Raw genomic sequence first — 25,723 nt, 5'->3', positions numbered from 1 at the left:
TGTGATTCAATTATATTTAACTAAAATATGTTTTTAAATGTTAACAAATTCAGATAAATTGAAATCATGTAACTTTTCTCATCATAATGCAATAAAAGTTTAAAAAAAAAGAGAGATTTTTGTGTTGCATTTTAAAAACATGGGGACTTCCTCTGACTGGAAAGACACAGTGAAGTGGTGGGAAGCCAGAACTGAGGACAAGGCCAGAGGTGACTTGGGCTGTGTGTCTGTTTTCCATAGGATGTCCTGTAGAGATTTCCAGAACTTCTCGTGCCTATTCATATGTAACTAGATCCCGTTCACCATGGATCATGGAGTCACACCCAGTGAGAGCTGGCAACAAAAGAGGTTTGAGAACCAAGTGTACTGGCTGGTTTTGTGTGTCAACTTGACACAGGCTGGAGTTATCACAGAGAAAGGAGCTTCAGTTGGGGAAGTACCTTCATGAGATCCAGCTGTAGGGCATTTTCTCAATTAGTAATCAAAGGGGTAGGGCCCCTTGTGGGTGGTGCCATCCCTGGGTTCTATAAGAGAGCAGGCTGAGCAAGCCCAGGGAAGCAAGCCAGGAAGGAACATCTCTCCATGGCCTCTGCGTCAGCTCCTGCTTCCTGATCTGCTTGAGTTTCAGTCCCGACTTCCTCTGGTGATCAACAGCCATGTAGAAGTAAGCTGAATAAACCCTTTCCTCCCCAACATGCTTCATGGTCATGATGTTTGTGCAGGAATAGAAACCCTGACTAAGACACCAAGTGATCTCAGGAAACACAGCAGGTGGTCATTTTGCCAGACCTGTAGCTGTCAGCCCTAGCTCTATCCCAACTTTTCTCTGACTCTTGTGTCTGGTTAGACCACTGGCCTGATGAGAAAACTTAGGCATTGAGGGGATGGGGTGGGGTGGGGGTGGAGGGCGGTGCCATGACACATAAATGGAGGTCAGAGGACAGCTTGTGGGGATTGGCTCTTCTATCATGTGGGTCCTAAGGACTGAACTCAGGTTGTCAACTTTAGCAGAAAGCATCATCCCACCAGCCCTGCATAGGATTTTTACTTACTTCCTGGAGAGAATATGTCATTGTCTTTAGTGATGTAGTCACTTGTGAGTTACCTGTGCATGCTCCAGTGACGGTCTCAGCCCTGTGCTCATGTGGCGGGGTGACGGGCAAGTACTGGTTAAATTCAGTGGGTCATAAACATAAACAAAACAAAATTAAAAGATGTAATGGTGGGAGAGGGACTTGCTGGAAGAAAGGGGGGTTGGTGGAGATAAAAGGATGGGTAGGGTGACAAGGGTAACCAGAATGAACTATACAGTGTATAAGAGGAGTGTAGAGGGATTAATGAAAAATAATTAGACAAACAACAAATGAATTTTGACTCAGTTATTTGGACTGGCAGATCAAGAATCTGGAATTTTCACATGTCTCCTGTGGCTACTGCATGCCTGATATCATACAAGATATTGGGTTTGAAGGTTGCATAAGACATGCCCCTTTCTTAAGGTAGAAAAGCAAAGCCAAAGAAAGAAAGAAAGAAAGAAAGAAAGAAAGGAAAAAGGAAGAAAGACTTAACCTAGAGAAAGAAGCAAGAAAGCTTGTGCCAATTAGTGATTAATTTACACCGAAACTGCGATTTTATCTTTTTGTTCCTCTTCTGTGTATACAATGTATGTAACTGTAGGTGTATGCATGCTGCAACACATGTGTAAAGGATGGAAGACAACCTTGGATGTTGATCCTCAGGGTGTACACACACATGAACACACACACACACACACACAAAGAGACGGGGGAGGGAGAGAGGGGGGCACATACTCACACACAAAGAGTTAAGGTGTATGGATAAAGCAAAGCTGGCTAGATGCTATGGTCAATTACGTGAAGCACCTGCTAGCCAGCTACAGGAGAACTGTCTGAAATTAGAGCCATGACTCTTTGCAAGCCCCACCAGGCATCAGTGCCTCTCCACCATGCAAGGAGGTATCTTAAAGAGCCCTTCCACCATCTAAGGATCAGGTCTTGCTTCCATCCCTAAATAAGAATATTACAGAGGAGACACCATGTCAAATATTAAAATATATATATACAGAAATGGCTGGTACTGAGTGTGGAATTATTATTTTACTAAGCAAGTGTTTATTTTTATGAGCATTTGCAATTTTTCTTAAGGTTACATTCTGAGTAACTACAATCATTGATTACATTAATGGATTACCTTTGGAGAATGAATCTAATTACATTTTTTTTTGCACAAATTGCAAAACGTAGATAAATTTCAGAGTTCCTTGGTGGTCCTGTTGTTCCTCTCGTGAGCTTAGTAGTGGGATCTCAGGTCAGCAGACCCAAATGATAGCAAAGAAGCTTAAGATGCTTAACAGTTAGTGACTTACTCAGAGACGCTGACAAGAAATGCAAATGTCATGTCTCAAAGTCAACGCTTGTCATAAACATGGGAATGAAACTTTCAAAACTGAGTAACTGCTCTTCATCAACTGAATAAGCATAGAACTGGAAGCAGAAAGGGGATTTTTCAGATAAGCCAGATAAGACTATAAATTGACTAAACTTCTCTAGAAAGCAGTTTGGCATTATCTATGAAGAATCGAAAAAGTGGGGCTGGAGAGACTCTTGGTGTTATGAGCACTTGTAACTCTTGCAGAAGACCCAGGTTTCATTCCCAGCACCCACATGGTGGCTGACTGCCATCCATAACTCTAGTTCCAGGGCATCCATCATGCCCTTTTCTGACCTCCGTAGACATGAAGCATACACATCCTGCACACATACATATAGGTAAAACATTCACGTGCATAAAACAAATCTAAAAAAATTAATTAACCTAACATTAGTTTCTATATTTTGACCCAATTGTACTTATTCTCAGCATTTATTCTAAACAAATTATCAGAAACATAACCATTTATTCATGAAAATTATCACTGTAACATTATAGTTGTTTAGAAGTAGCTAACATTTAAACATTTAACTTTATAGGAAAGGCTAAATAAGTTATGGGTATCCATATGGTAGAATATTGTGATGCCATTAAAATTATGTTTATGAAAAGCCTTAATAGCAAGGGAAATTTTTTTCTTATAATTATAAATAATATATGGGTTATAAAATCATATATGAAATATTTGTACTACAGGAAAAAATGCAAAGAATCTACTCCATAGCAGTTATTTATTGATTGATGGTAACAAGTTGGGTGGCTCTTTTTCCTCTTTTTTTATATTTTTCCATTAAGTTTTTCCATAATAATCATGTCTTAATTGGTAATTGTGATAAGCAAGATGATGGAGGAAGAAAGTGATAATATAAGAGATGCAGAGATGTGATGATAACAAGGAGGAGGGAGAGGCTTTTCCCCCTACTCAGTGGACCTGTGGCTGGGTTAAGTCTGTAGGGAAGGACTGGACAGAGAAATGCAAAAGATTCAAATGATGGTTAAATGCTTCAGTCCAGAGTGGCATTTAAGGATGACACCTGTCTCAGATGCCCTCCTTCTTTCCAAAATTAACTGGATTTACTATTACATTTCAAGCTCCTTCATAGCTCTTCAACTAACTCAGCCTTAGTCTGTAGGATTTCAAGTCTTATTCACTTCACACACACACTCACACACACACACACACACACACACACACACACACACACACACACACACATTATTGGACCCCCAAGTTAAATTCTAGTCAGAAACTATATATACTTTATATACTGACCTACAAGGGGGAAATGTTTCAAAAGAACTATAGCATCTTTCAAATTACATTCACAAGTCCTTAATGTGCAATCAAGTATTCTCCTCCCCCCAACAAACAAACAATACCAATCGTAATCAATTAACTCATGCTTAGAGATTCTTTCTCCGAGAGACTCCATCCCAGGGAAAGGATGAATTAGAAGTCTTGGAAGGCTTCTGAAAAGGGTGCCCCATCTGTTCAACAGTTGCCTTTCACTCAGCAACCCATAAATATTTAATGATGAGGTCAACAATGACAACCAGGCTGATCAGTAATGAGTGTGGAAAACAGTGCTGCATCCATGCACTTCCTGAAGGATGCCCAAGGTGGTGAGGGAAACCACACATCCAGAGGAGACCTAGCTTCATCTCCCCTGCTTTCATCACAGCTGAGGGAGACTCATATTCCCAGAAGTCTGTGCAGGATATTAAGGAACAACTCCGGAGGTTCCCCTCAGCTGATATGGAAGATACCAGCCACTCCTTCGCCAATCCTTTGTCATGCAATTTTTATAAAGCTTAACCTCAAGAAAGAAAAGGGGAGCCAGGACCATGTTTAATTATTCATGGCTCCAACCCAGGAAGACAGCAGACAGCAGAACCCTCCTTCAGAGAGTAAGTGATAGGCCCTCACTGACTCTTCCTCTGACTCCTAGGTGAGAATCACACTTTAAAAACAGAAGAGGGGCTCCTGAAATCTGAGTTCATAAACAACTAGTTAACTTTCATTTTTCACAAATAATTCTAATATTTTTCAGTTGACTAGAAAAGAATAAATAACAAGGGTTTGGTCTTGGTGTGTCTAATTTATATAAGTAAAATACACATGAAAACTAATTTTTGAATAGGAATGGATTTGCTTAACAACAGGGTTGGTTTTTTTTTTTAAGGTCAGCCTTCAGACTTATAGATCAAAAATTACATGCTTCATACATTTCTTAGAAACTTGTGTTAGTCGATTTTCTGTTGCTATAGTAGACTGCCTGATGCTGAGTAATTTGTAAAGAAGTGATTTGCTTATCCTATTATTCTAGTCCAAGATCACAGTGCCAGTGAGGGTCTCATGCCACTTCAATTCATAGTCAAAGTGGTTGTGCAAAGGAGGCAAAAATCAAGGGTCAGCCTTACTTTGGGACAACCCACACCTTTTTATTTGGGGGATGGGGTTGGGTAGAGATTGTGAGGTAGGATTTTACTATGTAGCCCAACCTTGCCTGGGCCTTATGGTCCTCCTTCCTCAGCCTCCAAAATACAGGTATTACAAGTGTGGACCACCATACACAGCTAACAACTCACCCGTGTGGTAACTAATCCAGTCCCATAGGGAAGGCAAAGTCCTTCATTGGATCATAATCTAATCTCTCTCAACAGCCCCATCCTTCCAACATTAGTGTAATGTCAATCAAGTATCAAAATATCAACATGAGTTTTGGAAGGAACAATCCTTATCAAATGCCTGTTCGATTTGAATGTAAGATTATTTCCCGATATGAACAAGGAAGTATCAGCTCAACAAAAATATCTAATTAGTTCCTATACTTCAAGAACAACGTATGTTCTACAAGTTTCTAGTATTCTTTGCCTATAGGCATCACTGATAAAACAACGACTCAGATATAATAATCAGGAACTGCACATCTGCAAGGAAGTTACAAAACAGCCACAGGGGCTTGTGTGCACCTTGTCCATGAGTCTCAGAACCTCAGCTCTCCCCACATTACTTATATGTAATTTCTCTAGCAGGTGGCCTTGTCTCCATATAAAACAAGTCTCACTTATCGCTACTATGTAGAAACATTATCTGAGACTTAGGATACCACTGATGGCTTCTCACAGAGTCTAGGTTCTGCCTCCTCCATTCATTCTGTACTAAGGTATCAAGAAGTCATACCATCCATACATTCATACTCCTCAATGAGTTCTTTAACCTCAAGTGTCAAACAGATAGAGCAGGCGCCCCATAGAAGTTGGTGTTTCTATGACATAACGCAAATGAAAGACTTAACAGAATCCCTGGAACATCTGTACTAAGCATTCAGTATTTGATCATTATTATCATGCAAGACAGAAAGCTTCATGTGTGCAAGTGTTGTGGTTTCTTCCATCCAAGGTCTACAAGAGTTGTTGGCAAATGGTAGAAACACAATACATCTTATCTGAATAAACAATTGATGTATTTGGGTGACATGGAAACTTCTAGTTTTTTGAAAAGTTAGTTATGTCAAATGATGTTTTGCTGGAGCACAGGGGTGAAAGGATGTCTTGCTAAAGCAAACACATGAAAGACTGTTTTCCTGAAGCAGACAGATGAAAGATGTTTAGATATAGCAAACGTAAAAGGAAGCTTGATGAAGGAGTATAAATATGACCCCACAGAGAGTGGGTGACAGGCACTGAGCCTTGGTTTCGTTCACTCCTCCTCTTCACTCTTTGTTAATGATACACATATATTGGTTTGCTGTACACAGTACTGTTGAGCTCAACTTGTGATAACACTACCATTGAAAGAAACTCACCCAAGAACTGCTCATGAGGTTCCAGCCACAGCTTGCTACTTCTGTGGCCTCAACTCAGGCCAGTAGGCAAGCCTGGTGGTTTCTTTAGGATTGAACTATAGCTACCTGGTGTCTGCTTGATGAAAGGACTGGACTGTAGCTGCTGGTTGGTGCCTTGGTGTCTGCCTGGCTAGAAGACTGCAGCTGCTAAGAGATATATTTGGTGTTTGCTACGGAACTGAACTGCTGCTAAAGAAGATCAAACTTGCCCCCAAAGAACTATTGCTGAACAGGTCCCTATCCTAATAGCTTTTCTTTTCTACTACCTCCGCTGGGTAGTGGGCTAGAGGAGAGGTTGAACTCTTATTAAAAGTGGATTGCAAAAAAATTTAGGCCTATACTTGGGTCCATTTTAAATGCTACTCTTATGACCTATTATTGTGTCTCCTCTGTACATTAATGGCATTTTGCTTATCATCCTCTGGCACTGGTCTTCACCATCTTTATTCCATATCCCCTGTTCTTTCACCTTCTCAGAGACTCTAGGCTCACTGGCCACTACCTCTAATACTTATGGATACCACACACCCTCAGTCATCACCAGCAATGAAGGACAGATCCATAAAGTCATTCCAAGAACCATCAAAGATAGATAGCTCCTTGGTACAAAGTTCTGACTGGGACTTGGAAACACTCAAGATCCCAAGTCCTCTACCTCTACTTCATGAGAGAACAGAGTGGGGTTAGTGGTTTTTTATTAAATCGTACGTTTCTCAGCTATGCTAAACAAGGAGCTGAATTTCAACACTTACCTGTAAGCCAGACATCCCTACTCCTTCCAGTGAGGAATTATTTCAACTTCCTAGAAAGGAAAAGCTTTCCTTTATTTCCTAAGGATAGGAACTAGGCTAACACAGGCTAGGAGGATGATAGTTGTCATGTGACTCTGACCAGGCTATAGCTGGTGGGTGGGGTGGAGGGTTCTACACTGACGGGGTAAGGGAGCAGCTGGCATGGAATCTGCCATTGGCATTACACTACTTCCACACTCACAGACAACTGGCTGGAAGGGACCTTCCCCTTCCCCTCTACCTGTTCTCCTGAGAGGATATGCCCCTGAGCTTGGAGGAGGCAGTGGTAACTTGTGTACAATTGCACTTCCTGATTCCATGGTAACCAGGCAGCCTCTGAAGTTCTGGGAGTGAAGCAGTGTGATGGGAGATGGATGGAATAGAGATGTTGATGTCAGTCAAATGTGTCACCTCCACATCCGTGTTTAGCAGCCTCTCGGCTTCAGAGGAGTTTACACACACACCTCTAACTGCTCGTTTCTAATTTGGTGCCAGGTGCCCAAGCAGAGAGCCTCAGGGAAATGTATATTAATTAGTTTCATTTTACCAATGTGAAGTGACACTGGAGGCAGAGACTGAAAAATCCCTAACACTAAGGACACTTGATGTTCCTTGGTTGGGATTCTGGATTTCATTCATATAAGCCTACAAAGAGCACCCCAAGGGACATTCATTAATTTTTGTATCAGCAGCTAGTTATAGGCTGAGAACATAGAGTAGGGAGTCAGCTTTCACCGAGGGGGCTGGGAGTGTCAAGTTTGGGAGAGGGGGGTCCTCCCTAACAAAGGCAGGTGTAGGCAGAGTGGAGATGGCAAGTGCATTCAGAGGCAAAATTGCCTAGAAAGTAGAAAGATGCAAAGACTCCAGCTTTCTATTCTAGAAACCTCATTTGTGAGTCACTTAGTTAGAATTCAGAACCCATTTCCAAAGAAATCCTGTCTATTATAAATGATTATTGGATTTTTAGGGTAGCCCACAAAAACATCTTTAACTCAGAATGTACATGCAATATGATACATTTGCAATGAAAGGCAATAGAAAACACTTCTGTTGTGATACCAGTAATTAAATGAAGAAGAAAAACAGAGGAGTGGAAAATAAATAGCTTTCTTTTATTTCTTTTGCATGTTCTAGCTCTTAGATGGAGAGTATGCAGCCTGCTTGCTCATTGCCTATCATTAGGCAGTGGCTTGGAGGAGCGGGCATAGTGGAGGAAGGGTGAAGGTGGAAGGGAGTGATCCATTGGGAGAACAGAAGGGCAATGGGTGATGATGTGGGTGGCTCCTGGGGGTGGGTAGGCAGAAGAGCATCGACTCTGCACTCACAGCATCCTACATTCAATGTCCAAGGGCATCTCTCCCTAAAACTATGGGAAGCTTCCTACCGCTTCCATCTCAGATACCTTCCTAGAAAACTCAAAAGATGTCTTCAAGGATGCTTGCACAGTAAATCCTGGAATGGGACACAGAGCAGACCCATAGGCCTGTTACCCAGGTCCTGGGAGACTCCTCTCAGCCTCCAGTACTGGGCTCTCTCTAGGGATTATGCAGATGTAGAGAACCACATGCTCCAGAGCACCCTGTTTCAAAAGCCCATATTTAAGAAATGACCAATGTGGGAGGATAGAGGCCCAGCCATTTCAGCCTGAATCCAGAGACTGTGTGCATGGCCGCTCCTATGATAATGCTTTCCAGTAGATGCCATGGTACATGCATCCCAGCCTAGATTTCTTTCTCTTGCAAAATAACACCCCTTCCTTCTTTCTTCTATGGATGTTCCCAGAGACCCTTCTTGTGACAGACACAGGCAGACAGTAAGATCGTCCTCTCTTTTCCTTCTCTTTGCCTTCATGGAGCCAAGATCAGCAGAAAGGAACAGTAATGCCTTAGATAGTTCTGGAATTGTGGGTACTGGAAGCCCAAGGGTAGACTGTAATCCCAGGATCCGATATAAAGAAATATCCACTCTTCTCCCCATGCAAAGGGCAATGATATCTAAGTAACCTACAAGAGTGTGCTTTTAATACGTGCATGGTCAAGTTAAACTTGGAAGTAGCATCCATATAAGAAATAGAAGTGCTGCTCGTTTGAAATGGCTCTGTCTAATACAGTAGCCACTGGCCATCTGTGACTATTTTAATTTAAATGAACTCAGATCAAATACAATTTAAAACTCAGTTTCTTGGTTAAAGTGGTCATATCTCTTTTTTAAGTCTTTGACAATTGTATACTAGCGTATAATAAATCTTGGTTATTTTCACAGGCACACCCACTACCCTCTCATCCCCCTGCCTCCTCCCATTCTTCCCAGTGAATCTCCATCCTACTTTTGTGTCTTTTTTGTGAAGGAGTCACATTTCAAGAACTCACTGACCAAATGTGGTTTGTGCCTACCATGTTGGGCAGAACAGACACTTACCACAACAGGAGATTCCTGTAGATGGTGCTAATTAGAATGATGAGTTTGAAGGGGTCTAAGAATGTCGCACTGTATTCTATACTAACTTCCCATGGTATATAACCTGAGACATATGCAAGGCGAGGAAAGCAAGCCAGACCTCTAGGCCACTGTTCCATGATCAACTACTTCAGGAAGGCACAATGACCTGGAACTGTGTAGGCCTCCTGGCTTGCTATGAACCTCCAAGTTCAAACTAAAATTAAATGCCAGGAAGAGAAGAGAAAAAAAAAACAGTGGAGAACATGAGGCAGGAGGCCGCCTGCTCCCCTAATCATGGGTAGCTCAGAGGCAATCTACAAGGCTAGCCATCAATCTCTCTGAAGTTTTGGTCCTTTTTTACTAGGCAATGCAAATGTGCAGAAGCCACGCCCACAGCCAAGACTAGCTCTATGGATCACCCAGGGAGAGGCTGTAAATAAAGCTGCCTCTTTTCCCCACTGAGAAACCACCTACCCACCTGCACACTTCCTGCAAGACTTCCTGCAAGACTTCCCCCAGGATGGTCCTCAGCAACAAGCTTTCCCCTTTTCACAGAACCTCTAAGAGGCTACATCCTCCTGGAAGGCGGGGCTGTGCTACAGCAGGAAAAGAGAGCTTTCTGAAGAGCCTGGGCAATTTCCCTGCAAATGCACTCATGTGGTGTTTGCCTTCAGAACTCAGAAATGTTGCTTTTTAGACACCAAGTACATAAATCTTCTCTCAGAAGCATGTTGTTGTCTAAACAGCATTCTTATTGGATACAACTGATAAATTAAGGGCTGCTACTAATCCCACTGAGGATCTCAAACACTCAAGGATTTTCTGCTTCTGAAACTCATCTCACAATACGCCGCTGTCACAAAATAACACTCTCAGCTGCCACACACACTTCCCACTCCCACGCCACACACACTTGATGTAACCTCCCAATGCATACACCTGTGTAGACAGCAAACCCATAAACAGACAAACTCACACAGCCTCCTGCAAGCGAAGCCCACTCACAGGCTGCCTTGAGTAGAACAGAAACGTCTTCAATCAGACAGACACCACTGCAGAGGCATCTCCCCTGGGTCTCACGGGGACCTCAGCACCTAGGGTATCTCCTTGGTTCCAACATTAAAGCCTCTAATGTTGGTCGGCATCAGACTTCGTGTGGTTACCAAGAGATCTTTCATGAATCATTTTATTTCATTTAAGCCTTATAATAAGTCTCCAGACAGAAATCACTGCCTTGGTTTTTCAGATGGCATATACTGGGTTCAAAACACTTAAAACTCTTTGCCTGGGGTTAAGTATCTAAAGAGGCAGCAGAGCCCAAACTCAACCCAGGCTCCCACAGTGAGATCTGCCTCTTGAGTAATTTAGTACTTTGTAGAGCCAAGACAAGAGATGTGAGGCCAGGTAATTTAAACACATAATGCAGAAAAGGAAATTCACTTTTACCTCACCCGTGCTGTTTCATCCAAAGCACAACAGGGATAGATGGGAACTAAATCTCCAGAACTGTATACCCACATCAAGACAGCCCCTGTCAGAGGATACACGAAAGCAGACTCGAGCTCCTAACCTCACACAGTACCCGTGGCTCCTCCACCCTGAGCCACCTCTGACCGTAACAGCCCACAGCATGCCCTTCAGCCCAAAAGTTCTCCAACTGGGATGTGTTACAAGATCACACAGTATTCTGGCACCCATCCCTGGAGCGTCCAATTCAGTGTCTGGTCTGGGACCAAGAAATGTGCATTTCTATGTCCAGATGATACTGACTGCTAGGTCATAGACTCAGTACCAATGGTTAAGACTTTGACTCCACAATTAGAACATTGCTACCCTTTATGCCTTGGCATCTCCCAGATACCTCTCTGCAGTCCTACCCATATTCAGAACCCCTTTCCTTAATCCTATAACCAAGCCTAGTGCTTGTTGGAACTCTGTCTCCTACTTAAATGGCCTTACATCTCTTTATGGCCTTTATGCCTTGTGTATCCTAGTTTTCTCTTAGCTACTATTCTCTATTGCATATTTTCCCCTCTCTTACTCCAGGTTTCTTGGAAAACTAGGACTTTATTCCCCTTGGCTAGGCCTCCTTCCTAGAAAATGAGTCATGGTATCCTGAATCCCGGAGTCACATCTATGATTTCATAGTCTCCACCCTGGCCTTGATGCCAGAAGTCTGTGTGCTTAGACATTGACGCCTCGATTCAGCATTTCATTCCTGAGCTGTTCTTGGTGTTGGCAAAACTCAGCCAGCACCAAGGACTACCTCATTACTTTATCATCAACCAACACTGGATGCTGAGCTCTGATTGGGTAGACTCACCTACACTACTGAGCTTCCTTTTCAGCACCCAGAGCTTGGACAGCTCCCATGAAAGGGACAAGACCTACAGATTGCACAGTCCCCATGTTTTCATGCTCTAATACCACACCATGCCTCTGTGATGTGACATGTCTTGTGTTAAAACTTGCTTTTATTTTCCCCACAATGAATCCTTGGTTTAAGTATGAAAGTTGGGACCCATGATATATATATATAAATTGGCAACATTGTCCTTTGCACTCTTTGTAGTCAATAAACACCAAACGTCCGGCAGGTTGGTTCCTTGCCTGGCCAGCACCTAGAAATACATCATCCAATTTGGAAAGCAGAATACCTTTTAATGTCCCCTCCAGCACCAAACATAGGGGTTCTCAGAGTGAAAGCACTCCATGGATATTGAATGTATAAATGAACAAATAGATGAAGGAGGCCAGTGGGCTGTGCCCAGTTCCCCCTGGTGGCATCTAGAGCGGTGTACTCAGCCATCAGAAAACAAATTCCAATCTGCAGAAGCTGTGAGAATGCCTCCAGGCCAGACTAATTCCCTGCACAAAATTGGACCTACACATTCAGATGAATTGTGGCTTGAAGGCCGCAGCTATGCCAACACAATGGGTCTCAGATCTCTTTCAGTACATGGGTGTCTTTAACATAGAAGACTGTACCATGCTCCTCTCCACTCCTACTCCAGACCTCTGTCCTTCTCCACCCCACAAAAACCAACCCCCCCTCTTGCCAACCCATTGTCAGCATTGACTTTTACCACTCCAACTCAATAAGCAGGTGAATTGGCATTTACATGTGTGTTAATGAATTCAATGTACCACCATACCACTGTAGTCCTCTCCCCCTCATTTCTTTGAGTCAGACCCCAAAAGTCAATTTAGAAAATGCTATCCAGGGAAGGTCAAATGGATCATCAAATTAGGGGATGTGCTTTCCGGAAAAATCCCAAGCAAGTGGAATAAAGTACAGAGAAGTGATATGTCTGGGAAGGCAGGAGTGCTGTGAGGGAAGAAATAAATGTCCCTGTTTTGAGTTTCTGCAGGAAGGAGGGTTCTAAGTGCAATGTCCAATTAAGAGTTTGCTCTCTGCCTGGCTTGCTGCAGTAACACCACAGGAGTGTTGGGAGAAGAGGCTCAGGGCAGCCTCTGGGCTGCAGGCTGTTTGGATGTCCCAAAAGGTTTGCAATGTTCCCTGCAGGAGCCAGGGCAAGGAGACATGCGATGGTTTGCAAAAAGCAAGGCCTTTTCGTTACCAAGCAACCTATAGCAAGGCTCCGCTGGTTGGGTGTTTGTGCTACCAAGCTTTCCCAATTCTAGGGAGGGTTTCTTGCTCCTAAAGACCCCTCTGGATGCTGCTCTTGCAAGCAAGAGGCAGCTCACAACAGATTGTACACAGTGAGAGCCTAACACTGGCTGGGCAAGGAAGCAGAAGGAGGAGGAAAATGGCTGACACTGCAGGGGACCTAAGATGCTAATGTCTGGGATGTTTACCTCATTAGGCTGCTTTACATAACATAAGCCAAAAACAGAAATGGAGAAAAAAAATGCTCCAGGGCCAAAGTTCAGGACAGGATTCTGAGTCATTACTCTGAGGCAGAGATGGATCTCCAGGTAGCTAGCCCCTTGCTCCCTAGCCTGGTTTCTGTATCTACAAAGGAGCCACAGCAACAGACTGGGTTCCTCCAAGGAAACAGCATAACACCACAGCCCACCAGAGCCGTAGTGAACCATGACTGTTGACAATTCCATCCCAAGCCCCTTGGTCCACAATATCTATTTCACTATTCGGGGATGGCTGGGGAATCCAGCCTGCTTGGCAATGTGGAAGTCTGAAGTCCAGCTAGGAAGAAGTTATGGAGAACAGCTATGTACAGATGAACAGACCGGCTTGAACTATCAAGTCCCATGGCAAAGTCAGGTGCCACTGGGCAAAGAACCAAGCCTGGGGTCATAAGGCCAGTGCCACAGAGAGAGACAGCAAACTGCCTGTAATGCAAGACTGAGGGCGGGCGAGTGGAAGGAGACTCAAAACAGGTTGTCCAAGTCTAGAAAGAGCAGATAACGAGGAGAGTAAAGAGGCCAGGTGAGGCAGATCAGGTACGGTCTACACAGAAAGGGCAGCACTTCATGGCATCTTCCCACATATGAACCTGGGCGGGGCTGGTCCCCCAAGACCAAGCTGACCTAGAAGAGCTTTAAGGAAGTAAGCAGCTGTTTGGTGTCTGCTGTGAACAGGACAGCTCTGAGGCTGATGCTGCCTTGCTGTTTGTGGGGAATGAACAAACATCCATTCACCCCAGATAGGGCTCTGACAGCTCCATCCGTCTATCTTAGTGCTCCCATGAGATTACCTGTGGTGCTCCTTATAGCTGCAGAGACAAGGAGTTACTCAGCAGAGCATAGGTGACTTGGAGATGGCTGCATAGGTGACAACTCACAAAACCCCATCCCTGAAGTTCCCTCCCTGTGTAGCTTGCAATTCTAATGAACGGGAGGGGCTCCTTTCTGACAAAATTGGTGTTGCTTATGTAAACCTAGTAAGTCTTGTAACATCCATTGCTCCCTACACCTGATAAGTTGCATGAGCTTCTCTCCTCCCTCCAGGATGGATGTTTCAATTCCCAGGAATGAACTATGCAACAGTTGATTGCAATGCCTTGTCTCCTATCCAAAGTCTCTGTTTCCATCTCTGTCTCTCTCTCTTCCCTCCTTTCTCTCTCTCTCTCTCCTCCCTCTCTGATACAGGCTGGACTTTCTCTGCATTCTCCACACCTAGCCACAACAAGGATCACTCTGTAGCACAATGTTCTCTGTCCCACTGATTAAGTGGCTGCAACACAGGATAAGGGTGCAGGACTCCCACTCTAGAGGTGTGCATAGCTTGTCTGGGTCTTGTGTCACATTCTGTGTGCCTGGGGCATGGCCTCAAGGCCAGTGTGTGTGAACACTGGGCATGGTTGTGGCCTGAGGCCAGGAAGTCAAGAGAGCGATGTCTTGTCTTCCCTCCCCTTCCCCCATTCCTCCTCACTTCCCTCCCTTTACCCCTCCCCCTTTCCTCTTAGCTCCCTCCCAGCCAGCTGAAAATGTGCAATGTGGCCATTCAATCTAATTAGTCAAACCCTCAGTTCTGACAGGAGGCGGCTTTGGGGGGTGGGGGTGGGAAACTACTTTCCTTCCCTCTCAGCCTCTCAAAAGATAATGAAGATGATCTGATTTCAGGAGTAGAGTCCCAGCTCCTTGATCTTCACTGCCAGGGGCAACCAACAATGAATTGAGACCTCTATCTTAGATGCCCATACCAAGCCGAATGACAGAATTATGAGCTCAGAGACACACTGACTGAGTCTTGGGGCTCTCACTGAGGATCTCAGGCACTGTTGCCACTAAGTCCCTGCCAGGTAAATCAAGAAGTCAGGACCAGGAAGGCCAAACTTCTCACATCTTCCAACAAGTGTCTGCTCAGCAGCTTCAAGCACCTTCAGTCACAGTGACTCTGCCAGCCCACTCCAGCTGATGGGTCCCTATTTCAGGCCTCTCAGACACACACAGGCATGGACATGTGTATGCGTGTACACACACACACACACACACACACACACACACACACACACACATCTGCCCTTGTTATCCCCTGAGCAAGTACAGAAGTAGACTGAGCAGACAGGACAGGTCAAAGGACAAGTAACAGGAGAACAAAGGACAAAGGACCATTAGGGATGGTCTCCATGGTTTTGGGCAGGGATACATGGGAACACAGAATTCACTAAACAAGTGCTACCTCCTCAGACTGAATTTTGGGTTGTGAAAACTCTACAGGGTGTATTCTAGTAAGAGGAGGGAGATAGCCATTGAATGCCATGGCAGTGCCTGCCAACTTCCCCTGGCCACCGGTAATCAGATTCTGTCACGTGTAGAGCACTGAACCAAACAACTGATCCAAACAGTGGCATTTGCTAAGTTCATTTTCTGAGGCCACTGTCTACTCCTTGATGGCCAGCCAGTGTGACATTGTCCCATCCTGCTCCAATCCCAGAAGTGGCAGGAGATCTGACTGAGGAGGACAGAACACATACAGTCCAAAGAGGCTACTGGCTCACCTCTGCCACGCACCTGGGCTGACTACAGTGAGTCAGCAACACCGAAGGGCAGCCAGGCTTGAGTGGACCCGGAACACAGGTTTCCGCTCTAGAAAGAGTTCTGCCATCCCCCATGGTAAGGAGGAGAAAAAGACATCTACCAGACCTCACTAACCCTTGCCATCCAAGCCAGGGTTAGGCCTTTGTCATAACTCACCCAGAACAGTGAGGCATGGAGACTGCTCCTCTGCTCCCCTCACTTGTGCACATGTAAACACGCACAAACACCCACAGCCTTTAACCATGGAGTAAGCATGTTCCACACTTGGATCTGGAAGCACAGTGCCTTACAGGTTATTTTTCCTTTCACCGTGAGACAGAAGAGCCTAGAGCCTAGAGCCCCACAGTTAAGCTTCCTATTGGTCAGGTTAACTTCTCAAAGCATATAAGGTATCTTTAAGCCAAATTGTGCCTTTTCCTATTTGAAAGCTTCCACCTCCCGCCCCCCCCCATGCCCCCCATCCCCCGTAACAGGGGTCAGTGATCAGGCCAGACGCAAATTCCCAGGGAAAAGTGTATGGCCCAAATGGAACAGAAGTTCAAGTATTTGTTGAGTTATTTCATAACAAACAAGTTACCAACCACCCGACCCCCAAAATCCTCTAAGAAAAGAAATTATCTGAGAAAAATTATAAAACATAAGATATTCATGTCAAATCATAAAATGATAACCAGATGAACTTAATTTTGTCCCCTTCTAGATTACTAAGGCACATAGTGCTATTAAAAAATTGACGAGGGTTTTATTTTTCCAGTTAGAGAGATAATCAATACAGGGGCTTGTATATATTAATTAGGCAAGTGCTCTATCACGGAGCTACAGCCCCAGCCCAAGAGATCAGGTTGGGGTGGAGTGTTCCCACATTTTTCAGAGCTGATCCCATGAGTATTCTAATGTTTAATTTCTTCTACTTTATTTCAAAAGAGGTTTTTGTGCCTCTTTCCTACCTCATGTCATCAAAATCCGACCTCTGAAAATTAACATGAACGCAGACCATGACCCCCCCCCCCACCACCATCAGGCATTGCCAGTTATGCTTAGGACCAACTTCAATTGTGACAGATGCTCTCTCACCCTCTGGCTTAAAATAGCTGTCATAGATGTCAGACCCAGGAAATGCTCTCTGCCAGCTTAATAGCCCATTAGGCGACTTCATGAAAGAGGCAAATGAATCCATCACCAAAGGGGAGCGTCAACTTCACCCACCACCACGGGCTAGAGACCTCGCATGTATCAATCGTCAAAATGGTTTTGATCTGTTAAAAATAGAAGTTGGCACGCTGCTTGGCTCCAGAAGCTGCATGCTAGATTTCCCAAAACCCAACAGCACTACAGTTGGAGAGTGAGCACCCTGGAGACACAGGGAGTTCAAAGAGAACCCCCACAAAGCTCTCTATCTTGGCTGATGCCCTGCAGTACACTTCCAAGGACGGCATGATGGAAGTTCTCTTGTGACTCTAGACATCTACCATGGCCACAGCCAATGGACTTCACCAGGCTTCCCTTAAAGTGGCTGCAGTTTACACTGAAATCATTCTCCTTCTGGCTGGGAGAAAAAAAAAAATACCCACAAACTACTTTAATTGCTTGAGGCAGTTCTACTACGCTGTAATTATCACATTGCCTTGTAATTATTTGCTTTGTGAATGTCTCTCTCTAAACCCCATCTTTCTCCACTCCTAGACTCCAGCTCCTTAAACGAGGCATGACCTTGTTATCCAGTATATGCCTGGTATATAGGGAACCCCAGCAACTTCCATCAGATTGAGTTCATTTGAATTGGGAATGTCAATAACTTTTTTCCTCTTAGATTCTGAATCTTACTATGAGTCCCAGAATCTATTATACTTGTGTGACTAATCAACAAGACTTATGCACCTTGAGGATCCCTTTAAGTGACTATACTAGACTGGTGGATTGTGAGAAATCAGAAATTATCGCCATATATTTCTTTATTTGGAGTCTTCCATGCCTACCATCCAAAAGAAATTAATCACCCTGATTACTAGAGTCTCTAAGGCTAATCCCACATTAAAATTAAATATGTATGTGATATACTTAGCTCGATGGCTAGCACATGGGAACACTCTTTGAACATTAGCTCTCAGTTCTCACATGCTACTTAGTGCCTCTGAAGTAGCAACAGTATGGTTTTCAGGGCCACTCTCTGGCCCCTGCTCTGTCATCACAAACCAGAAGCAATGAGAGGCCATCATCTGGATACACATTTTTTTGTGTGGTTTTCCTCCTGAAACCAGAAAATGTTCTATCTTAATTTTGCTTCCTCTCTTTCACATCAACATTCCCCACCCCTAACTGTGGCTGCTTAAAGTCAAGCCAAAGAGTGGACTACAGTTAGTGGGTTCCACACAAGCAATGACAAACAAGGCAAGAAGATAATGATGAAGATAAGAAGAATGTTCTAGCCTAAAGAACTGCCTTCTTCAGAGTTTGTAAGGAGCCTGACTATCAGGGCATGATTTTAAAAAAGCTCATGTTTATGGAATTATAATCTGATCTAACCCTTTAGATGTTGGGTGAAAAAAATGATGTAGGAAGAGTGTCTGACAAACCCAATAGAAGTATACCATGCTTTCTCACAGGGCAGACAGGTCAACATGAAGAATGGAACCAGCCACAAGTGAGAGAGCTCTCTTGCCACAGACAGGCAGTGGATTCCCATGGAGAAGAAGTAAAAATAACTGGCTCTGTTTGCTCATTAAGTAACTCTCTCATCATGTAAGTCTCTAAGGATCTCTAGACCAGAAATTCCCAAACTAATGGGCACAGATATTCTGCTCTTTGTTGAGTCCAGCTGTTATCATTTGAAGGCACACAGAAGCTTGTATGCAGAGCCAGACCCTCCCGCTTAATGAACTCCACGTAGGTGAAAATCCCCTAGATAGAGCCTGAACCCATGAGCATCCCTCACCCTTTACAAACAACAACACAAGGGACTGCAGGTTGCCACAATAGGATTTCAAGCAAATTGAGATGTGCTAGAGTCAAGTCCCAAGAGCATATCCCATCAGGTAGGTGAAATTTCAAATGCCTACCAGGAGAATGAATTAAGATCACTTACTATAGTGGTTTGAGTTTTGGTTGGTTGGTTTGGTCTTTTAAAAATCTAAAACAAATTCCACAAATCTACAATGCAGTCAGAACTAACTCAGGCAATTCTGACCCATAGATGTGGGTTCTCATAGATAGTAGATTCTGCCAGTGTTCTGAGAGGAGCCAAAGATCTCAGAATGTATGTGAACCACCCCCCCACACACCAAGCCCTCCAAATGACATCATAGCACAGTCACAGCCAAAGAGACACAGTTGCACTTACGCAGGGCATGCCACTCATCCTGGCGAATGGTCTTGGTGATGTTGAATGTGAGGTTCCTAGGGATGGTTGCTGAGGAGTAGTGGTACTTGATGTACGTGCATCTCTCAATTTCTCCTGGAAGAGAGGATTAGAAAGCCCAGTGTGAATGAGGCAGGGACTGCCCATCTTAGGGTTTTTTATTGCTGTAAAGAGACACTACAATCACGGCAACTCTTATTTAAAACAAACAAACAAACAAACAAACATGTAATTGGGACTGGCTTCCAGTTTCAGAGGTTTAGTCCATTGGCATCATGTCAAGAAGCACGGAGGTATGCAGGCAGACATGGTGCTGAGAGTTCTACATCTTGATCCAAATGTAGCAAAAGGAGACTGGGTGCCACATTAGGCATAGCTTGAGCATATGAGACCTCAAAGCCCACCCCACCCCCATTTCCTCCAACAAGGCCATACCTACTCCAAGGCCATACCTCCTAATAGTACCACTCCCTACGGGCCAAGTATTCACACATGAGTCTATGCAGGCCATTCCTATTCAAACTACCACACCATGTCTTCAGCATCCTGGGATCCAGGTATCCATCCTGAAGAAAGAGACGTGTTTCATGTTGGACCTGATGATAGCTATAGTTTGTACTGAGTAAAAAGCTTGACTCAAAAAGAACAAGAGAGTAAAGCTACAATCAGATAAAGTTGACTTAAAAAAGCATCTCTGGGTTCATGCATAGACTGGAAGATTCAAAATGCAGACTATTAGAAGCTTTAAAAAAAAAGTGGTGTCCATGAATACCTACCCTTAAGAAAATCTACTTTCAAGTTTTAAAAGGTTGATGGCACTTGTGGAACAATACTTATCAATAATATTGAGGGTGACCTTTTGCATACCTATGCATGTACACACACAACTACATACAAACACACACACGTGCACACACACACACACACACACACACACACACACACACAAAACTTCAAATTCAATAGGAATTTGCAGTCAAATAATTTTGTTTCCACACAGGACAGAGAGCTAGCTTTAGCCCTAATGGTATTATTTGTGCTTTCAGTGCCTAATCTCCTAAGAATGGGATAGGATGGGAAGGCTGCCTTCCTTTTTCTCACCCTCTCCCCCTAACCTCACACAAGGCTTTGAAATCAGTCTGGATTTCTTAGAAACAATTTTCTTCTCCAGTTTTTTAAACAAAATTGTGGCCCAACCACAGACTCAGTATCTGGTCCAGCATACTCCCTAGCTACATTCTAAATATTTGTTCTTAAGCCCACAGATAAGTGTAGTCCTCACCCCTCATCAGGGAAAGTTCTCTTTGAAACAGACATCATTACAGAAAATTATAGCCAATCAAAATATAGAGCTGTGGACCCAATCCAAATAGATACATCTATAAAACAGCTACCATAACTAGGGCTCAGGGAATATTTTGAGATAGAGGGAAGAAAGATTGTAAAGGCCAGAGAACTGGCAAGTTTGCTGTGAGACCCTGTCTCCTAGTGATGTCAGAAGCCACACCCATAAAGTTTCACCAACGTGAATGCCTAATCAATCGTGAGTTGAGCAAGAACAACAGACATGCTTAAGTGGTGTCTTGGTCAGGGTTTCTCTTCCTGCACAAACATCATGACCAAGAAACAAGTTGGGTAGAAAAAGGTTTATTCAGCTTACTTCCACACTGCTGTTCGTCACCAAAAGAAGCCAGGACTGAAACTCAAGCAGGTCAGGAAGCAGGATCTAATGCAGAGGCCATGGAGGGATGTTCCTTACTGGCTTGCTTCCCCTGGCTTGCTCAGCCTGCTCTCTTATAGAACCCAAGACTTCCAGCCCATGGATGCCACCACCCACAAGGGGCCCTACCCCCTTGATCACTATTGAGAAAATGCCCCACAGCTGGATCTCATGGAGGCACTTCCCCAACTGAAACTCCCTACTCTGTGATAACTCCAACCTGTGTCAAGTTGGCACACAAAACCAGCCAGTACAAGTGGATTCAGGAAAACTTCAACCCTACACAAACAACTGCAGACAACTAAAGAATGCTGAGCACGGAAGAAATAGTCTTACCCATGGAAGAGCACACCAACTAGTTATCCAATACTAAATGCTCAGCCCTCGAAACATACATACTTGCAAGTAACATTATACAGACTGAGCAGGTTATATTTAGGAATATATATGTACATACTTACACGTACAAGCATGTAACACCAATTAATGAGACCAGAAAGTAAGAAAGGGTGTATGAGAGGGTTTGGAAGGAGGAAGGGGACAGGGGAAATGGTGTACTTAAATTATAACCTCAAAAATAAAAGAAATAATGTTAGTAACTATTAATCAGCTTGCTGTGCTACTCAAATTGCCAAACTGTTCCTACATCTTAGGGCAGAGATCCTTAAAGGTTACCCCAGCACCAGCAGCATGAGCATCCCATAGGAACTTGCTAGAAAGACATCTTTTCACACTTAAGCCCAGATACACAGAGCCCACATGCTAGAACCTGGCTGCAACATTAAAGCTTCCAGGTGGTTCTTGTCTTGTCTTGAGGACTGCTTGGAATCTAACAGAATTGCCAGGGGATTAAGTCTGGAACCTACCACGTTTTTCAAGTCCTCAATAGGAGGCCAGATAGGGCTGCCTCCCTCCTCACTTTCAGCCTCCTCGAGTTTCTATTGATGTTTGCTTATCTGGTGGATATTAAAAACTTAGTGTCTGGGCAATGTGAAGAATCAGGAAAGGGGTGGGTTTTTAAAGGTTAGGGGTTTTGATATTTGGTTTTTTCACCTGAATGGATTTTGATAGTAATCCATTTTGCACCCCACTGATTTTCAATTTATAACTGGTGGCACCTGATTGAATTGTTTGACCCCCTGGCCCACTGTCAGCAGGGAGCTTGGCAATTGGCGGAGTGCAATAATTTACAGAAAGCCTTGTGAAACCGATGCCTTATTGTAAATCATATTTGGACAATTGCCCAGTTGCCAGTTATTGGCGGACATTCCTCTAACAGGACAGCCTCTATCCGGAGAAAAAGTTCAGGATTGTGGTATATGCTCTTTCCCTATACCTCTGTTTTCAGCCCCTCTAACTCTGGTTAAACCTACAAAGCTCCTGTGGCTTCTTCCATGTCCTGGCATTCCTCGCCACCTCCCCAACTTACCTCCTCATACCTCAGCCTGTCCTCCTCTCCTGACTGGTCTAGAAAATGTACCTACTAGACAGTCCCCACTGTCTCAACTCAAATCTACACCTCATGCACTTTAATTGAATACTATCTATTAATAGTATCATCTCCCCCTCTGTCTACATCATCTCTGCAGCCACCTCCTCCTTGGGGAGACCCTTGCTTCCTAGTCATCAAACTCTACTTACTTCGAAAACGTCCCTGGATCTTGTCTTTCTCCATTGCAGCTGTCCTAATAAAGTGATATGCAACACAGGGCTTCAGACAAAGCCAGGCCACAGACAGGATGGAGATCCCTTAAGATAATAGTACCTGTTGGTGTCTAATGTCATGGCAATCCTAGTTCATGTAAACACACTATAAAATTCATAAAACAGATCAAAATTTCCTAAGGATAGATTTTTCAAAACATGTCCTCGTCACTGGATGATATATGACAAAAATAACCTAGCTTAGCTAACAGCACACTTACATGGTAGCCAACCTTACATATGTCAGCACACACAGGCACATATACAGAACCCCCGGGATAAACAACTGAGACACCTTATCCAGGCTCTCTGAAAGCTGGGGGAAATAGCATTTTTAACATATTTGAGCCCATTCCTGGATTCTGAACGTGTCCCAACAACTCTGATGGAGATAGTGCTCCAATGGCGTCATTGAGTATATTACACTACTAGCAATCGTCTCTCTGCTTTACAAATGGCAAGAAAGTGGTGGAATGAGATTATGTGACTTGTCCAGAATTAGAGCTCAGGGTAATCTTCCCAGAGCCTCCCTCCATTCACCTATACCCTCCCTCCCCAATGTCATATAAAGAAAACGTGACCATGTACTCCATCACAGGAGTTTGATGACCCTGAGTAACCCTGAGAGGACACTCACATGGCAATTTCCCAGCAAAACTATCCCTTCCTATCAAGAAGACACTGCTATTGGGTGCTGGGCTCACTTTTCCTCCCCTCCACCTTCTCTGGCAGGGAAGACACCATTACCTGTGATCTGTTTACACGACTCTCTCCTCCCTATATTTTGCATTTCTCAAGGGCAAGGATACTTATGGTCTTATCCACGCATCTTTATCTCCACTGCCTCCAGCACGAGGCACATGCCAATACCATGCACTCTGAAGACATGCAGGACTAACACAAGGTAGCCCTTGGGAGGCCACAAGGTACAGAGTCCAGCTGAATTCATTACAAGCAGGGATTTAAAATAATTAGGGTAAATTAACACATGATGGATGAAAGGGGGTGATTGCTACAGAACTCTGAGAGACTACATAGCATGCCCCCTATCTGAACAAAGGGAGAGAAGCTTGCCAATCACAATGAGGCAAAAGGAATCACAGATCGACGCCTCTGTATACTTGGCAAATGTAGGTCAGTGGGGTTTTTTTTTTTTTTTGCTGAGGTGAAGGAGTGGAAAAGAAAAGAGCAGAAGCTGATATAAAAAAACAGATGACTAAAATAAGAATTCCCAGAAGTGGGTTGACCCACTATGGTGGGGTAGGTTGTGGTCTGTACCGCAGAACTCTCAGGGTACCTGTGTGCCTAAAGCCAGTGCTGTTCTCTTTGTGAAACCCTGACCTCTCTGGTGGGCAAGAGAGGGGAACCCCCTTGCCAGAAGGACTGCTCTTATCTAATTTGCACACTCATGTACACACACATGTGCATATAAACACAAACACAAAATCACACACACAAACATATACAAAACTATGTGAGCTAACTGTAGCCTTACATGCAATAATTTAAAAATCAAACAAAATGTTCTCTGGACCCAGTCTTGGAGCACAAAACCAGATGCCATTCATGACGACCAGATTGGTGCCTGTCACGGATGTCTAAGAAGAGTGACTGATTTCTTAGCCGAGGTCTGATTCTCTCAGCCTCAACACAGACCCAACAAACCGCTACAGGTTACAGGAGAGCTGAAATGAGCTGTTGCCCCCATGGCCCCTCCACCTGTAGTACAATCAGCCCACAAGAGGAAAGGCTTCATGGCACTCAGCAAGAGCAAGAAACAAAGGTCTAATCCATACAGGTGGTGGCCAGAGTCAGGCTGGAGCAGCAGGAACAGCACCCCTGGAAGGCCTCACTGTTTGCTTTGCTTCAGAGATTGTAAGCATCCTGCCTTTGACAGCAATTAAATTGGAAAGATTCAAATATTGCCTAAAAAGAAAGGCAAAATATTTACACATGTGTCTGCAGGTCCTGTCAGTGTGCTGGGCTTCATAAATACAGGCACCATCTGGGTACCCAATACGTGTGCCCAAAACATGAGCTTCTGGCTACAGGCAGGTTTCCCTGCAGTGAATGTTACAGAGGGGCTATCTGCAAGGCCAGAAGCCTCATCAGGATAGGAGGGCAAAGATGCATTCACCTACACTTGCTTTCCAGCCCAGAGACTCTAAGGTCTTTAAGAAGCCATACTGGAGGGGATAACAGGCCAGTGAGGCTCAAACTGCAGCCTTCTACCTCCAACCTCTGCTGTGACCTCTGTCATGGCCTTCATGCCTATAGACCAGAGTCCCAGCAAGACACAAAACACTCCAATAAGAAACTGAAGAGAATTTTTTTAAAGACAATTTTACTCAAACACACACACATACACACACACACACCAAAACAAAACACCTGATTTTAGGATGGGTAAAGAAATAAGTGCCATTTCACCAAAGAAGGCATTCAAATGATCAGCAAGTGCATAAAAAAGGTTCTGTATGACTAATCATAAGGAGAAAGTCACATCAAGACCTCCATGAAACATCATCTTATACCTGTTACAGTAGTTATTACCAAAAAATGAAAGTAGGTGTTAGGGAAGAGGGAAAGGAGAGGGAGAGGGAGAGGAAAAGGGAGGGATGGAGGGAGAGAGAGAAAGAGAGAGAGAGAGAAAGAGAGAGGGAGAGGGAGAAGGAGAGGGAGAGGAGGGAGAGGAAGAGGAAGGGAGAGGAAGAGGGGGGAAGAGGGAGAGGGAGAGAGAGGGGGAGGAGAGGGAGAGAAAGAGAGAAAGAGGGGGAGGAGAGGGAGAGGGAGAGGGAGAGAGAGGAAGAGAGGGGAGAGAGAGAGAGAGAGAGAGAGAGAGAGAGAAACTGGGTTTGGTGTGGTGGTCTATGCATTTAACTCTAGCACTCAGAAGGTAGAGGCAGGTGGGTTTTTGTGAGCTCAAGGCCAGCATGCCTGATCTACATAG

The 25,723-nt window shown here is 44.1% G+C and overlaps 1 protein-coding gene across 1 annotated transcript in view; it reads right to left on the bottom strand.

Annotated features, from left to right (window-relative positions):
• The window catches only part of Tmem178b (transmembrane protein 178B), a 374,345-nt gene that overhangs the window by 235,656 nt on the left and 112,966 nt on the right, over nucleotides 1-25,723 (bottom strand). Inside the window, exon 2 of the mRNA XM_031381640.1 lies at nucleotides 19,332-19,445. Within this exon, the coding sequence (XP_031237500.1) occupies nucleotides 19,332-19,445 (114 nt within the window). The remainder of the gene's footprint in view (nucleotides 1-19,331; nucleotides 19,446-25,723) is intronic.

This window comes from Mastomys coucha, unplaced genomic scaffold, assembly GCF_008632895.1.
Source record: "Mastomys coucha isolate ucsf_1 unplaced genomic scaffold, UCSF_Mcou_1 pScaffold20, whole genome shotgun sequence".
NCBI classification, from domain to species: domain Eukaryota; kingdom Metazoa; phylum Chordata; class Mammalia; order Rodentia; family Muridae; genus Mastomys; species Mastomys coucha.
This window is presented reverse-complemented; position numbering and strand designations above follow the sequence as displayed.